The following is a 15,510-nucleotide window of genomic DNA, read 5'->3' as shown; positions in this document are numbered from 1 at the left end:
GGTAATTATTATATGGAATATGCATATTCAGTCATTCAAGATAGTCATATGAATGAACATTGAAATGATTACCTACTTGCTAGAGTATAATCTTTAAGTGGTAAATCAGAAAATCAGAACTCTTGCCCAAATATAACATGAATAGGTGTCAGAGATTTTACTCATTAATTAGCGGAGGAACCAATGAGACGTTAAGAAGAACTAAATATTTACAGACAATTTAATGAATAAATATTACATTAAGATTGCTGGGTTATATACAAAACTGTCCTATAAAGTGTAACCTTTGGGGTTATCATTTCCACTGAACAGAAGTTATGTGCATCTCTACCAAACAAAAACCTACCAGCTCTCACTTCACTGCGTCTGAGTCCGTCAGTCGTAAGCAGTGAGTGGAACAAAGTGCTTTCCCCTCCTGTGATCCTTGGGTGGCCTTTGCCCCCATATGACATTGAAATTTTTTTTTGCCTTATATCCGAGTTTCATATAATTTGTCTTAACACACTTGTAGAAAACCTAATTTTTAAAAATCCTCACCTGAGGGTATATTTTTTAAATGATTTTTAGAGAGAGAGGAAGGGGGAGAGAAACATTGACATGAGAGACAAACATCGATCGGTTGCCTCCCCGTAGGCCCCCGACCGGGGATCCAACCCACAACCTAGGTATGTGCCCTGCCCAGGAATCGAACCCACAACCTTTTGGTGTATGGGATGGTGCTCCAACCACCTGAGCCTTTGGGCCAGGGCACATCACCATAATTTTTAACGAAGGCTTAAATATGCTCAGGTTCCAGGCAGTCATTTATTCTCAAATTGCAGGTGGATGCTGGCGTATTTTTTTCTGATTCATATAGTTACTCTGGAGCTTCAGTGAGTTTTCAAAAAGTCTTTTTCAAAGCTGCCTCGTTACCACTATAGGATGCCGTGCCCAGGGATCCTGAGCCCTAGATTTGTGCTCAGATATCTGAGGTGACTCAGAACAGTCATGACTCAGAAGGGAGGGGCATCAGGGTCCGAGCCCCCCCCATAGCCACGAATATCAAGAGACGCGACTGCTCGTGCTCCCCTCAGTGACAAGGTAGATGTGCTTCCTGCCTCTGACTGATGCCTGTGGACACCACTGCGTTTCAATAGGAAATTAATATTTCTGGACAGAGGCATTCACTCTTCCTCCCCCATACATATGCTAATCACATGACGCGTAGGTTTCTCTCTGCAATCATTCATATTTATGAACAATGCACCCCCCTTGCCATTTGGCTTCTATTGAACCTCATCTGCATTACTCAGAAATTCAATTAATTGCGAGCTGGCATGGAAAAGAGACCCGAGTGTGTGAGCTCGGAAACGCTGGTCTGTAACTTCACATTATTTCCTAGAGTAATCATAGTGTTTTGGGGGCAGTGTTTTCTTTATTGTTTTAATGGCAGGGTCTGCTCGCATTCAGAGCTTTCTCTGCATCTACAAAGAAGTGGGTCTTGTCTTTTACTCCGCTCCTGGCTTCAGCTGGCTCTGTAAAGGCAGCCAAGGGCAGAGAGGGCCTTCACGTTCTCAGCAGGGGACCCAGCCGAGGGGAAGGTGCCAGAATCATAGAGTTTTCAGCATAAATAGTTCCAGGATCTGAATGCATTCTTTCCTAACAATTGAATGAATGGGCTGGTTCGGACCCTTCTTTCTAGTTAGCTAATCTTGTGTTGTGTTGGTCTGGCTCAAAAGCATTCTTCAGGGAAGATGTTTGAAGACAGAATGTAAATTTGTCGCTGTAAACTGCATATGGGAATGTGATGTAGGGTCAGAATTCACAAAGGCCGGAGTTCTCAGGGTTAGGGCCTGCTGTCGAGATATCTAGAGATGTTTACCAAAAGCAATGTTTCTGTTTGGCAAGAATAAGACGACTCTTGCTTGTGTTTATATAAATTTGTTCTGACACTTGGGATGGCTCTGTTAACATTCTTTCCTGAACACCTTTGTCTATACAGTTGTTTTCTGTAATGAGATATAACAAAGCCCAAGCTTGTATCTGAATACTAAGTTTTAAAACTGAAACTACAGGAGGTACAAAAGTCAAAGGGATATAGATCTTTGTGCATTTATCTTTAGAAAATGTTAGTTTCGGGCAATGATTTTCTTTTCAAATAATTTAAAAGTCTTTGTTTAAACCTTGGATGGTAAATTGAATTAAAGATTGACTATATTTCAAACAGTGTGATCTGTAGGGAATGCTGGCAACGTATCCTACGTGCTTGTGTTTTTGTCTCTCTTGAAACATTCTGACTTGAGCATCCTGATTTCTTCTGATTACATTTTTATTATAATAAAACCTGTAGGTGTTGGCTGTAGAAAATTGAGGGAATACTGCAAAGCGTGGACTAACCTGTAACATCCAAGCAGAAAAAAGTACTCAACATTTTAGTTTGTTTCCTTTTGATATCTCACCCATGCATGCAACCATGTACCATAACTGTATTCTTTATGTAAAGTTTGAATTCTCCATATCTCATTTATGGTTGGTTACTTCAAAACAAACAAACAAAAAAACCCCAAGCTTGCAGAAATGTATCTTTTCAAATGGAAAATATTCCTGCTACATCAGGAGATAAGAAAGCAGCATGTATTTTTATCTAATTTTTGGTGCACTGTGCCAAACACGTGACCGGCGTGCAGTTCCAAAGATAGCTCCTGATTTCAGATCTGCCAGAAACCAGACAGCAGACCTGAGTTGGAGATTTGTGAGTTTTTATAGTTTCTGTGAAATTAGTAGCTTGAAAAAAAATTCATGTAAAAAGTTGTTCGAGAAGTTTCAAGCACGCCAGTTGTTATTTTTAGAAGCCTTTTAGCATAGTCTGTTATTAGAAACGTAGAGCCCCAAATTAGAAATCTCATGCGCGATGGTTCAAGTATTTTCCTTACAAAAATACCTAAATGTCGTTTTACCGCCTTTTATGGCTAAAAGTCCAACCGTGTGGCTAGAAGAAAAGCCCTACACCAGCAGCCACGTTGACCACAATTACTTTTGCCTCAAGTGCTGGGCCTATGGACCAAAATAGTCTCGCCTCCTGGTGCACTGACGATGAACAGAATCCGTAGGAAAGAATATTCCAGCCAGGGGCCTGGGCATTTGATACCTGCAGTTACAAAGGAAGACAGGGAAGGAGGCAGGTTTTCTTCCGTGTGTGGAAACAGTGCGTGTTAAACACTCTGGGTATGCGGGGTGAGAGAGGCGTTAGACTCTCCAGTCGCCGGGACTGGATGTCTGCCCCCCGTTGGGCCCTGTGCGGGGCATTGGGGGAGCTGTGCAGACCTGCAGGAGAACTGGCCGCACTGCTGGAGCCTCAGAATCCCCTCGGGAAAGCCTGGGCGTGGGCCCTGCACAGGCCCCGAGTGGCACTGAGCAGGAGCCCTCGCGTTCAGCTCAGGGAGCCGCTGCTGCAGCCGCCGTGATTCCTGAGGCTGCTGGAAAGGAAGGAGAGTGGAGCTGAGCCTCGGGGGACTGGCGAGGCCCCGACAGGCGTGCGGGCGAGCTGCGCGCACACGGGGCACAGCTATCGATGAGGCTGCACCGGGCACGTCTAGGCAAAGCGGGCAGACCCACGTGGCTGGAGGGGAGAGTTCAAGGTGGAAGGTAGTGAGAGAGAACCCTGGAATGACGGCTTCATTCAGCCCACGGCGGCCGGGCTCTGACCCTTGCTCCCCAGGCTGTTTCTTGGCGTTTCCCGTTGAAACTCGCTGCATCAGCGTTGCCCCGGGGTGTTAGAATGCAGACTCCTGGGCCGCACTGCAGATCCGAATGGAGGGCACTGCCCGGGAAGCTGCACTTTCAGCCCTTCCTCGGTGATTCCAGTGCCCAGTCAAGCAAGCGTGGGAATGTTTGCTATGGAAACGGCCAGCGGGAAGGCAGCCAGGGGCGCCCGGGGCAGGAGAATGGCAGGCAGGAGGCGTAATGAAGATTTGAACTCTGATGGCAGGAGCGGAGCATGTGAATGAAGGAGGAGTCTGGAGCATACTGGCGGGTGCTGGTGCGGAGAGGAGGGAGCAGTCGGATATGGGCACCAGGACTCCCAGCTTCTGTGACCAGGGAGCCTGGGGTGCCCCCCACAGGAACATGTACCGTGGTAGAATTCCCCTGAGCGCCTGAGGACCACTCGGAACCTCTAGCCAGCGGCGAAACTGTTTTACCCCCATTCCCAATAGAAACGCCCCCACAAGATTTTTCTGGAGTTTTCCAAGGGAGTCTCATGTGACCCCGTCCGAGCCCCTAGAGCCAGTGCTACTCTGTCTCACGCCCCGTGTCAGGATGGCTTCGCTGGCTCCCTTGCTCTCACCCAGACTGTGACCCTGGGCACCTGGGTCTTACCCACCTCCCTGTGGGCCCAGCAGCTCCCTGACCTGGGCAGTGACTGCCCCACCCTCTGGTCTAGGAGAGGCTGCCGCGGCTCTTGGTACTGTGGTCCCTGCCGGGCGACAGCCCCCTTCCCACTGTTCTGCACGTCGCTAGCATCTCCCCAGGTGTCCTGCCAGGCAGGACAGATCTGTGCCCGAGACTGATTCAAGGGCCATAGTGGGTGATACACATGCTCTGCCCGTGTCCCGCCAAGTAGTATCGGAAAGCGCCCCCATGGGTACTGTGGCCTAGGGTTCGAGAAAGAATGGGTTCTTCCCTTTGGAGGGCCCTTTGCCAGCGTGGTTTCAAAGCAGCATTCTCTAGCTCTGTGTTACCTAGATGGAGGCTTCCTTAGGACTCACATGTGAGGTCCAGTGAGGCTGCCAGGAGGCGATCTGAGGGGCAGAGAGAGGACAGGCTGTTTGGGGTGTTGCGCTCAGGGTGCCTGGTTTTGTCCCTTCCCTCAAAATGCATATTTCTTTAAAACGCACAGACAAGATGCCTTAGGTCCTTAGCAGGTGATGTGTCGGTAGGCCCTCCTCACATTTATCATTTCCAGCTACCCGCAGAGGGCACTGCTGGGCTCCCGGGGGTCCCCAGTCTCCTGGGAATTCAGAGGCAGGTCCTATTTGCAGAAGGAGAGACTGACTGAATTTTATCTCACTGAGCACTTCACAGAGGCAACCTGTTTACATGACGTGAAATTCAAAGGGCACATCACGGTGGCCTAAGAAAAGCCTCCGTCCCAGCCCTGTGCCCCGCGTGGGGTAGAATGCATCTACGGCCCACCCCCGCCGCCTTACACGGAGCGGGCGGTGCGCTGTGTGCGTCCTGCTTCCTGAGTGTCGCAGCTTCCCGCGGGGCTCCCTCGTGCGAGCGCCGCGGGCGGACGGAAGGGGTCCCGCAGGTGGAACGGTGCGTGTTCCCGGCCTCCTGCCGTTACCAGCAAACTGGAGCGCACAGCTTGTAAATGCCCCGTTCCAGACGTGGGCAGGCGTGGCTCTGGGGTCGGGCCCAGAGTGAGATTGAGGGTCCGAGGTTAGATGAACTTGTAATTTTTAAAAATATCACCAAATTCCTCCCCATATAGGTTGTGCCATTTTGCGTTCATATGATTAATAGACAGAGTCCCTTTTCCCCCTTCCTGTTGCATCAACAGAACGTTGTCACACTTCCAGGTTATGGTTAGTGCATGGTGGGGGTGGGGGGGCATGTTGGGGACCTCGGGGTCCAGCACACTTTACACCCAGCAGCAGACGCTCAGCAGGGTTACTCAGTGGCAAAGACGGAGCCCACTGGCTCTGTAATTTTTGTTTAAAATGTAATTTTTAAATTTATTTTTTAAATTAACAGAATTGGCTTTGGGGTGTATAGTTCTATGGATTTTAACACACATAGATTCGGGTAGTCACCCCCATAATACAGAACAGTTCCATCACCCCCAAAAAACTCCCCCATGCTATCCCTTTGCAGTCCACACTCCCCCCACCCCTAGACCCTGGCCATCACTGTAGTTACTTCTTCTGGAGAATTTCACATGAATTCAGCCGTACAGTATGTAGCCCTGGAGACTGGCGTTTCCCACTCGGCCTGATTCTCTGGAGATCTCAGGCTGTTGCCCGCAGCAGTAGTTGGTTGCCTTTTATTGCTGAGAAATATCCCCGTGTGACTAGCAGTTCACCCAGCCAGCCCGACACTGTGGGCGTTTCCAGGGGCTGGTGATTACTAATAGACCTGCTTAAACATCCATGTCCAATTTTTGTGTGAAGAGACGTTTTGATTTCTCCTCACTTCCCATGCGTGAGTTGAGGTGCGTTTCCGTGCGTTCAGGGGCCTTCGCAGTTCCTGTTCCATACACGGCTCAGCTCCTCCGCTCACCGTTCGGTTTGGTGGTTGGAGGAAGTCTCCTGGCCCTGGTGCCCAGTGACGCGCTTCAGTGGCTTCGCTTGGCTCCCAGGTGTCGCTCTCCTGAAGTGGGCTGGGTTCTAGGACCTTGTCGGCGGGGTCCCTGCCTGTTTGCTCGCTCCTCCAGCCGCAGAGGACCACCAGGGTCCACACCCTCGCCTGGTTCCCTCTTAGAACTGCCTGTCTCTCCGCCGGGCTGTAGGCTCGGCCTAGGCACAGGTCGTGCGTTTCCCTCACCCTGGACCCTCCAGCGCTGTGTCCAGCGTGGGGTGGGCACTCGCGCCCTCTCGTCAGGACGGACGGATGGATGGATGGGCGGATGCCACTCATCTTGAGCTGTGCTGTAGCCTCAGTGATTTTTCTCCAAGGTCTAATTCTCACACATGTTTGAGATGTCATTGTATTGGAAACAAGCGAGAGAAATATATGAAGTTATTAAAGCAAAAGACTAAGCCTGGAGAATTCTTTTATATGTATGAAAAGAGTGGAAGGCAACATGCCAGATACAGACAGGGTTGACTCTGGGTAGTGGAAACAAGGATCCTCGCTTTTTCTTATACTTTTCAGTGTTTTCCAGATTATAATCACTGCACTGGGGGAAGTGTTTCTTGTTTCTGTTTTTTTATCTTTATTGCTGAAAGTATTACAGATGTCACTTTTGGCGGCGGGGGGGGCGGCGGTCGGTTTAAAAATTTCAACCATTGCCTTGCCGGGCATGGCTCAGCGGTTGAGCGTCGACCTAGGATCCAGGCGATCGGGGTTCGATCCCCGGTCAGGGCACATGCCTGGGTTGCGGGCTCGATCAGTGACTCTCTCATCATTGATGTTTCTCTCTCTCTCTCTCCCTCTCCTTTCCTCTCTCTGAAATCAATAAAGATAAATTAAAAAATTAAAAAAAAATTTCAACCATAAACTTTCACAATAATCCATGTGCAACTTTGTAACAGAGCCGCAGCAAGCTCCTCATTCTGACTTAGACGTATTGCACCATTAATGACCGTGACTTCATCTTCTGATAAATTTTGCAGTGGGAATGCTGAGGGAAAAGTGGCTGATATTAAGGAGCTAAAGCTGTTTTAAACAGACATTTAAGGAAGAAAGGCAAGGAGAGGAAGAGGGAGGAAGGAAGAAAACCATCGAAAACGCTCTAGGGGGACTAAGTCAGGCGTGGTAGAGCCACTCGGTGCGCCCGGGGCCTGGCAGAGCTTTGGCCCCACCGCACCCCAAACGTCTTCTCCAGCCGCCCAGCCGGGCGAGCGTGGGGGCTGCTGTGACTGCGGCTCCCCCGGAATCCCGCGCCCCCTCCCCGGCCTGCAGGAAGGGTGGGGCCACCTCCGTGAAGATGCTGGCCATACTTGCCATAGAAAATCAAATAAAAATAATAGGCGATTGAAGGAACAATGGGATCATAGCTATGCACTGAGAAAACAAATACAGAGTTTCTTCCAAAAAACAGAAAAACTGGAAGAAAATACGTAACTCGAGTAGCGCGACGATTGTTCTTCCCTGTTTTCAAAGTTTTACCGCTTTACATTTTTCAAACATGTATTAAAAAATAAAACAATGTAAAAACTGTATTTTAAATGTCAACTCAGCCGTATTTGACTCAAAATCTTACCTGCCCAGAGGGAGCTCCCACTGGCTCACGCGCTCTTCTCTCTCCCCCGCAGGACGTGCTGGGCGGCGTCCTGATCACCGCGGTCCTCATCGTGGTCACCTACCCCGCCTGGACGCTCATCGACCGCCTGGACTCGGCCAGCCCCCTCTTCCCCGTGTGCGCCCTCGTGGTGCCATTCCTCCTGTGCTACAATTACCCCGTGTCTGACTACTACAGCCCCACCCGAGCGGACACCACCACCATTCTGGCCGCCGGGGCCGGCGTCACCATAGGTTTCTGGATCAACAGTTTCTTCCAGCTCGTGTCCAGGCCCACGGAGTCCCCGCCTGGGATTGAGCACATCTGGCCGCTCACCCCGGACATGCTGGTCTTGGGTCTGACCAAGTTTACGGTGGGGATCCTGCTGATCCTTGTGGTCCGTCAGCTTGTGCAGAACCTCTCACTGCAGGTGCTGTTCTCCTGGTTCAAGGTGGTCACCAGGAACAAGGAGGCCAGGCGGAGACTGGAGATCGAAGTGCCTTACAAGTTCGTCACCTACACGTCGGTTGGCATCTGTGCCACCACCGTTGTGCCCATGCTGCACAGGCTGCTGGGGTTGCTCTGAGCCCCAAGCACTTGGAAACTAGCCCGTTGGACAAGAGCCAAGACACGGGGAAGTGGTTGGGTGGGCAAGTCTTGACAACACATTTTATTTTGCAAATGTTCTTTAAGTCACACGTCTGTTTTGCTGATGCCTATGATAAACGCCCGGTGCTGTGTGGAAGGAAAAGTCATCTTGTAGGAGCTTCGAGTCCAGAGGGGTCATGCAGCCAGTGAAGCCAGGCTGAAACCGTCAGGTTCTCTAAGGGTCCTCACCCTGTCTGCTGACTCGGGCTCCAGACCAAGTCCCCGGCTGGCAGGGACAGCAGGTGGTTCGGGAAGGACCACACGCCCCCCTGGGCTCTGGAGAGAGGGGGGCGGCATCCAGGAGGCTGGAGATGGAGCATTTTTTCAGTGATGACCTGGCCCGGCACTGAGTCTCATTTCCCAAACTGGATCTTTGGTCTGGAGGAAGGGTGGCACCCTGTGAAACTGCATTCCTTAGACAAGGCGACTTTCTTGTCATGATCAGATGAGGCTGCCCGCTTGGGTGGTGAGAGCGCTGCAGACCCCACTGTGATGCCGGGGAGGCGGGGACAGAGCTGTGAGGTCCCAGGCAGGAGCCCACTGCCCTCGCGCACCCCAGCCTCTGGGGGGTGAGTATTGAAACGGGTCTGCTGCGGCTTGTTTGCAAGTTTGAGGGATTCCAGGTGCCACTCCTCTGATCCGAGGAGCCGCTGGCTGCTCCCACCGCACCGGGCAGGAGGGTTCAGCCTCCACCAGAAGCGGCTGCCTCTGGGCTGCTCTGAGTGTCCTGCTCTCTCCCGCTTCCCAGTGACTTGGGGCGGCCCCCTGCCCATCTCAGCTGCTGCTTTTTTCTTTTTTTTTTTTGCTTCCATTATCAACTGTCGTCTGCATATGAAAGTGGGTCAGTAGAGGAACAGAACTTCTCCTGGGACGTTGCCTGACCCTGACATGGCTCCTCCATTTCTGTTACGTTCTGTAAATCAGGCCCCCCCCCCCAAATCTCTGGGCAGTTTTAAGGGTAAATAACTCAAGAATAACGTCAGCCTCTTTGGGAAAACAAGCCAACCAAACACAAGAGCCTTTACACCGAGCGAGCGTGTGTCCTCGGGAGGCCTAGGAAGGGGACAGTTATGCAGACACCAGAGGGGGTCTCGCAGGGCTCCTCTTCAGTTATTAAGGGCAAGGGACAAGTAGCCACAGCTTTCTCAAAAATGACACTGGCTTTGGCAGCCCAGTGCCCGAGCCACGGGAGCGGTGATGGGTGACCCTAACGGGCACCGCCCCGCCCCGCCGGGCCCCTGGGAAGGCGGGCTCCTTGCCGCCTCCCGGCTGAAAGCGGAAACCTCGTTCCTTCCCATCTCCACCCTGCCTGTCCCCTGGCCTCGCTGCTGGGATGATCTGTGGCCAACTTGCTGCTCCACTTTCCTGAGAATAATGTTTGGTAAAACATCCTTTGAGGTCTTCTCACGTCTTTGGCGGTTGGAGGGCAAGGATGGAAATGCCCGCCGTGTGTCCCATTTTCCAGCACACTGCCTGGTGGCCGCTGCACCGTGACTGGGCCGTACTTGGGGGGAGCCCCGCTGGCAGGCACTCCTGCCCCCCCCCCCAGGGCAGCGGGCGAGGCACCTTCCTGTAACGCCTTCCCCCTCCCAGACCACTGGACGATTATGCAGAATGATTCCAGCTGATTTTTCCGAAGCTATTGGACAGAAGGACCAGCCTTTGCCACTTGTATCATTTGTCGTCACAGCAGCAGGCGTTGGCGATTTGTTGGTGTGCGTGTGAAATTGTTACCTGTCTCTTCTGTGTTAAGTGCCAACAGTAGGAAAGACCACCGGCTCTACCGGTGACTTAAGGCTGCGTTTGCACGATTTGGATCGAGCCACGGCACATTCAGGAGTGGCCCAAGGATTGGTCAGGGCTGGTGACCTTTTCAAGTATCTTATCACAGCAGCTGGAGAGTAGAGAGCATGCGGATGAGGCCAGTCTTAGTTTTTGAGCTCCTGCTCTGCCAGCCCCTCCTTCTATTTCTCACACTATGAAAGTCTTGCACCCTCTGGGTCTTTCCCTTCAGAGTTTGCCGTTAAGACATTGAGACTTTCTCTCTGGGGAAAGACTGCTCCCTGCTGGTGGACCCCCAGTGTTGAGCCAAAGCCCCTCTCTTGATCTGGAGTCTTGAAGATTAAGAACTTGAAAAATGATTTTAAAAAAATTCAGAAAAATCAACAGGATGCAGAAATTTTAAAAATGCAGCTATCATCCAAATAAAAATTTTAAGAATGAACTTTAAAATCAAGCTTACAGTGATGAATCCAATATAAGCTGAAGATCCGGGGTGTGGCCAGCCCTGCATTTGGAGCCTGTGACACCAAAGCCCTCCGGATCACTGGCCTCTCCAGAAGCCAGTGGGACGACATGCCTCTCACACCTGCCCTCATCCCCCAGCCCACCGCCCAGGGCGTCCATTCTGTAGCCATCATTCTAATGGTCATGCCATGCCATTTTTCTCAGACCTCCACCATAACAGAACACTCAGAAGAAAGACACAGAAGAGTCCTGAACTAAAACCCTTGGTGAGCGGTCGAACTCACTCCACAACACGCCTGGTGGTCGCACTGTAACGTGGGATTTTCTCGCCCAAATAGGTAGTGGATGCCTCCCGGTGACGTCGAAGCCTGTGGTGTTTCAGGGCCGCGTGCTCCGCTTTCTGTTTCAGAAGCTTTCAGCTGTCTTCTTTATGTACCGTTATGTAAGTTTATTCTTTAAAAAAATAAAATATTTGTTAAGCCAGTTTCTGCTTCCTTAGATTTTTTTCTGAGGGTTCATTTGACCTGAGTTGAAGGAGGGGACAGAAATACACAGCAGGCTATATAAGTCTCTGTCGCAGTCTAGTTGAACCACAGGCGAGTGTTGCTGAGAGCCTCAGCGGTCAGAGTGATTGACAGGAAGTGGTGTGCTAACCACTCGATACTAAAGAGCATCATTTACCGTATTTATAGGTGGGTTTCACTATTGAAAGGTAAATGTTATAGGTGTTGGTAGGTGAGGTAACTAAAGGGTTTTCACAGATGAGTATACTATTTGCTGAACCAAATGGACACGATCCTATTTCACATTATTACAATGATGTGCTCTGCCTTCAAGCATCACAAATGTGCTATCTGAAATGGTACAGAAAGCCGACCTCCTTGTTTGCAAGGCCAAGGCTAGGATCCGAGTTGTACTTTGAAGAGTATGTATGTATTCACACCAGATATGGCAGCAGGGTCAGACCCCATCTGAGCTGTGTTCACTCAGGAGAGGGGAGACACGGGCACAGAGAATCACAATTCAAGATCCAATGTGTTAAGACTGCCAGGGAAAAATACCCATGCTGTGGGGATTGGGAGGGGTGGTTAATTCCAGCTTGGGGGCTGCAGCAGCTCTAGGGAGGCTCACGGGAGGAGTGGGTGAGCCCGTGAGGTTTGCACAGGGATGTGATGGGAAACGGGCACAAGATGACATCCATGGAGAGCACAGCACATCAGAGGCCCTTTCCCAGACACCTGCACCCAGTGCTCACAAGGAGAATCTCACCAAACCCGTGCTGGCGATCGTGCATAAAAATAACAGTGGGTCAGGATCAGCAGGGGCCTTGGATGTTGCAGAACCAGGTCCTAAGAGCATGGAGGAAGCCTCAGCCCGTTTCCTGCGTCCACGTGGGGCCGTGCCAGAGGAGGTGACATCTGGCGGTGATTTCAGTCTCCTTTAGTGGATAGCAGTCTGCTGTGCACACCTACCCCTTCCGCTGGCTCTGACCCTCAGACACAGCTTCAATCCCGTGTCCTTTTGGCTCTAAGCAGAGGCAACGGCAGCCAGGGACTCGGTCCATGTCCCCAGTGCTGCCTTCCTCTCTCTGCTCGGTTTCCTGAACTAGTCCTGTGGAATTTCATTTAAAAATTTTGCCATGAGCCTGGCTCTTTGAGGGACCATTAAAGGCTTCATGTCCCTTTAATGATACTGACTGAAGGCCCAGTTCCCTAGTAAGAGGCTGACCAGGACCACATGGAATAGGGGTGTAGGCGTATCTTGTAGAGAATAGATGTTTTCTTAAGAGCTGCCTGTGGGTGGATTTTTTAAACTTGAATTTTAACTGCACCAAGGGATTTGCTGTTTAAAAATCATACGGCAATCCGTCGTTTCTGAAAACATAAGCTCTGTAATGAATTACTGTGGCTGCGCCTTGCGTCCATTGCTTCCCCGAAGCGGGGCCCACCTGCGGCGCAGACTTGACTTTACCGGGTGCATATGAGGAGTGAGCATCGACGGTGAACCATGAGCTGAATGTTACATTCCGAAAACTGCAGCCACATGCGGCAAGGGAACTCTGTGAAGCCCAGAATCCGTTGTCCTTTCCGCGCCTGCCTGGATGGCATGCAGCAGCACACAAGGAGAGCAGGGATGTGGCGGGGCCTCCGGCGGGAAGGCTGCTTTCATGCCACTCGAACATCTGCTGGCCTGCTCTTTGCTGCTGTGAGGCCGGGCTCCCCTTGGCTGGAGCACAAGCCAGATTCTTCCCCAATGGAGAGGGGCAAAGAATGTCAGTGCCTCTTGACAAGGCGAACCTCAAGTTGTTGGGGGTGGGGCGGGGTGACTTACGCCATCCACCAGCATCTGAAGAGTCTGAGAGGGCTCTGCAGTGTCCCTCGGTCACGTGGAAACCCGACGGGTGGCGCTGGGGTAGGAGCAAGTTATGCACAAGGCACACCAAACACAGAGCAGTTCAGCTGTCTTAATCGGGCACTGGTAAAACATGTGGCTAGAAAGCCATATTTGTTGTGGGAAAGAAAAACACAGCTTAAAGTGAATTTTTCAAGAAATCGATTCTCTTAAGTAGGTATTAGTATTTTTATCAGCTTATTTTCTTCCTTTTTCTCTCTCACATCAGTTTTCTTCTCCAGGAATTCCAAACACACCTCTTCCATGTCTCACCTTGTTCGGCCTTTCCTGGCTTCCTGAACATCTGGAATAGTTATCCTCACCTATGGACTTTATTATCGACGCTGTTTTTGAGTTAGAGTGTTTTAGTCATAAGGACTGTATTTCCTGGCTTCGTTGCTCACTTAATAATTTTTAAAAATTATTGAGAGAAACATCGATTTGTTGTCCCATTATTTACGCATCATTGGTTGGTTCCTATATGTGCCGACCAGGGATCGAACCTGCAACCTTCGCATATTCTCACGATGCTCTAACCAAGCTACCCGGCCAGGGCTTGCCGAGTGATTTTTTATTGGATGCCAGTTCCTGTGAATTATACCTCGTTGGGTGCTGGATATGTCTGCATCACTATACATGTCCTGAAGGTTGCTTCTGGGCTGCAGTTCATGACTTGGAACTGGCGTGATTCTTCCGGGTCTTGTTCTCGAGCTTTATGAGGCAGAACCCGAGTGACATTTAGTCTAAAGCCGGTTTTCCCAGCACTGAGGCAAATCCTTCTGAGGACTCTCCACATTGCCCCGGTGGGTGAGGGTCTCTAGCTCTGGCCTGTGTGAGCTCTGCTCCAGCTGTGTTCCGTCTTTGTGGATGGTTACAGGTCACCTGTGATGGGAGCACCCACACATGCACATGCTGACCAGTACATGACTTTGGGCTCAGTGAGGCCTCTGCAGAGCTCCCTGCAGCTTCCATCCTTCCTGCCAGCTCTAGCTGCCAGGGCCTCTGTGGCCTCCCAGCCCCTCAACTCCTGGAGACCTCCACTCTGCCCGAATCCCACCCCCACCCCCACTGGAAGCTGTCTGTGCAGCACACCTGGCAATCACAGGGCTCGCCTTGTTTTCTGTGTCTCAGGGATCCCGGCCCCTTCACTGCTGATGCCCAATGTTTTGCTTCACATGTTTCATCTGGATGTCTAGGTGGGGGGTGCAAAGTAGGCAAAGAGAAGAAAGGCGTATGGGTCAGCCAGCTGCTTACCTGCCGTGACGATCACAGAGGAAGTCGGGTTCACTGTGCCCCAGGACACGCCAGCCCAGGGCCTCCCGGGACAGGTGTTGTGCCCATTGTTTTCCGTTAGCGCCCACACACCATCTCCCTGCCTCCTACAGCACGGTTTGCTTTGGGGCACCCTCTACCTGGCCTATCTGACTTCGTCCACCTGGGGATAACCCCAAGTGCTCCTTGTTTGAAAGTTCTCCCCAACAGAGCTAGGAAGTCTCGCGGGAACCCCACCCTCCTTGACTGGTCTTTTACCCGGTATGTATCCAGCACAATGTGCTTGTCTGCCCAGCTGTGCATCCTTGACAATTGGTTTCTTGCTGGCCTAAACAGATGCTTATTGGGGGGCAGGCATATTTTCATGCCCTATGATAGAAAGTTGTGACTTGTAGAAGGTAGGAAATCTCTTTTGCTACAAGCCTTGGTCTCAAGCAGGCACATACCCTCGTTTCACTTTTGTCTTCAAGGATGGGTTTGCTTCGTATGTCTGGCCCGTCCCACGCTAACTCGAGTGCTGCAGTGGTTCTCTCTGCAAGTGCCTCCTGTGCCTGGGGACTTTTCAGTGTTCCTAACACACAGTCACATCACATCCCTGGTTCCCTTCAATAGCAATAATCAAGGCCAAACCTTACAAATGAGTGGTGAGAAACTCGAGTGTGGGCCTTGAGCATATTCTCACCACACTGCTTGGTCACGGGGAGAACAAACATCTGGGGCTTTAGCCAGTCATAACTCAATTAAACCCTTTGCTGGAGATATTTGTTCAGTCCAGTCTCGCTGCAGTGTTTACAGGCATCCCTTCTGTTTACTGGAAAGTCCAAGGAGTGGAATACCTGGAAATAAACGGGCGGTAGTGGAAACTAGGATTGCTGTGGTCAGCTTCCCCCTTCCTGTGGCCTGGTTGTCGAGCACCAGCCTTAGGGGGCTGCTCACAGACTGTCATAGCCATGTGCTGTTGCCTTGAATTTTATTACATATGGCAGCCTCTATTTCTTTTTCCAGTAATATAAAGTGATTCTAATTCC

The 15,510-nt window shown here is 50.9% G+C and overlaps 1 protein-coding gene across 1 annotated transcript in view; it reads left to right on the top strand.

The window, feature by feature from the left end:
- The window catches only part of SGPP2 (sphingosine-1-phosphate phosphatase 2), a 78,325-nt gene extending 64,677 nt beyond the window's left edge, over window positions 1–13,648 (top strand). The window contains exon 5 of the mRNA XM_081142714.1: window positions 7,959–13,648. Coding sequence (XP_080998840.1) covers window positions 7,959–8,510 — 552 coding nt within the window. The 3' untranslated portion in view covers window positions 8,511–13,648. The remainder of the gene's footprint in view (window positions 1–7,958) is intronic.
- Window positions 13,649–15,510: the final 1,862 nt, after the last annotated feature.

The sequence above is a fragment of the Miniopterus schreibersii genome (genome assembly GCF_964146895.1).
Source record: "Miniopterus schreibersii genome assembly, chromosome: 7".
Lineage (NCBI taxonomy): Eukaryota > Metazoa > Chordata > Mammalia > Chiroptera > Miniopteridae > Miniopterus > Miniopterus schreibersii.
The sequence above is the reverse complement of the archived record's forward strand: the minus strand, read 5'-3'. Positions and strand labels throughout refer to the sequence as shown.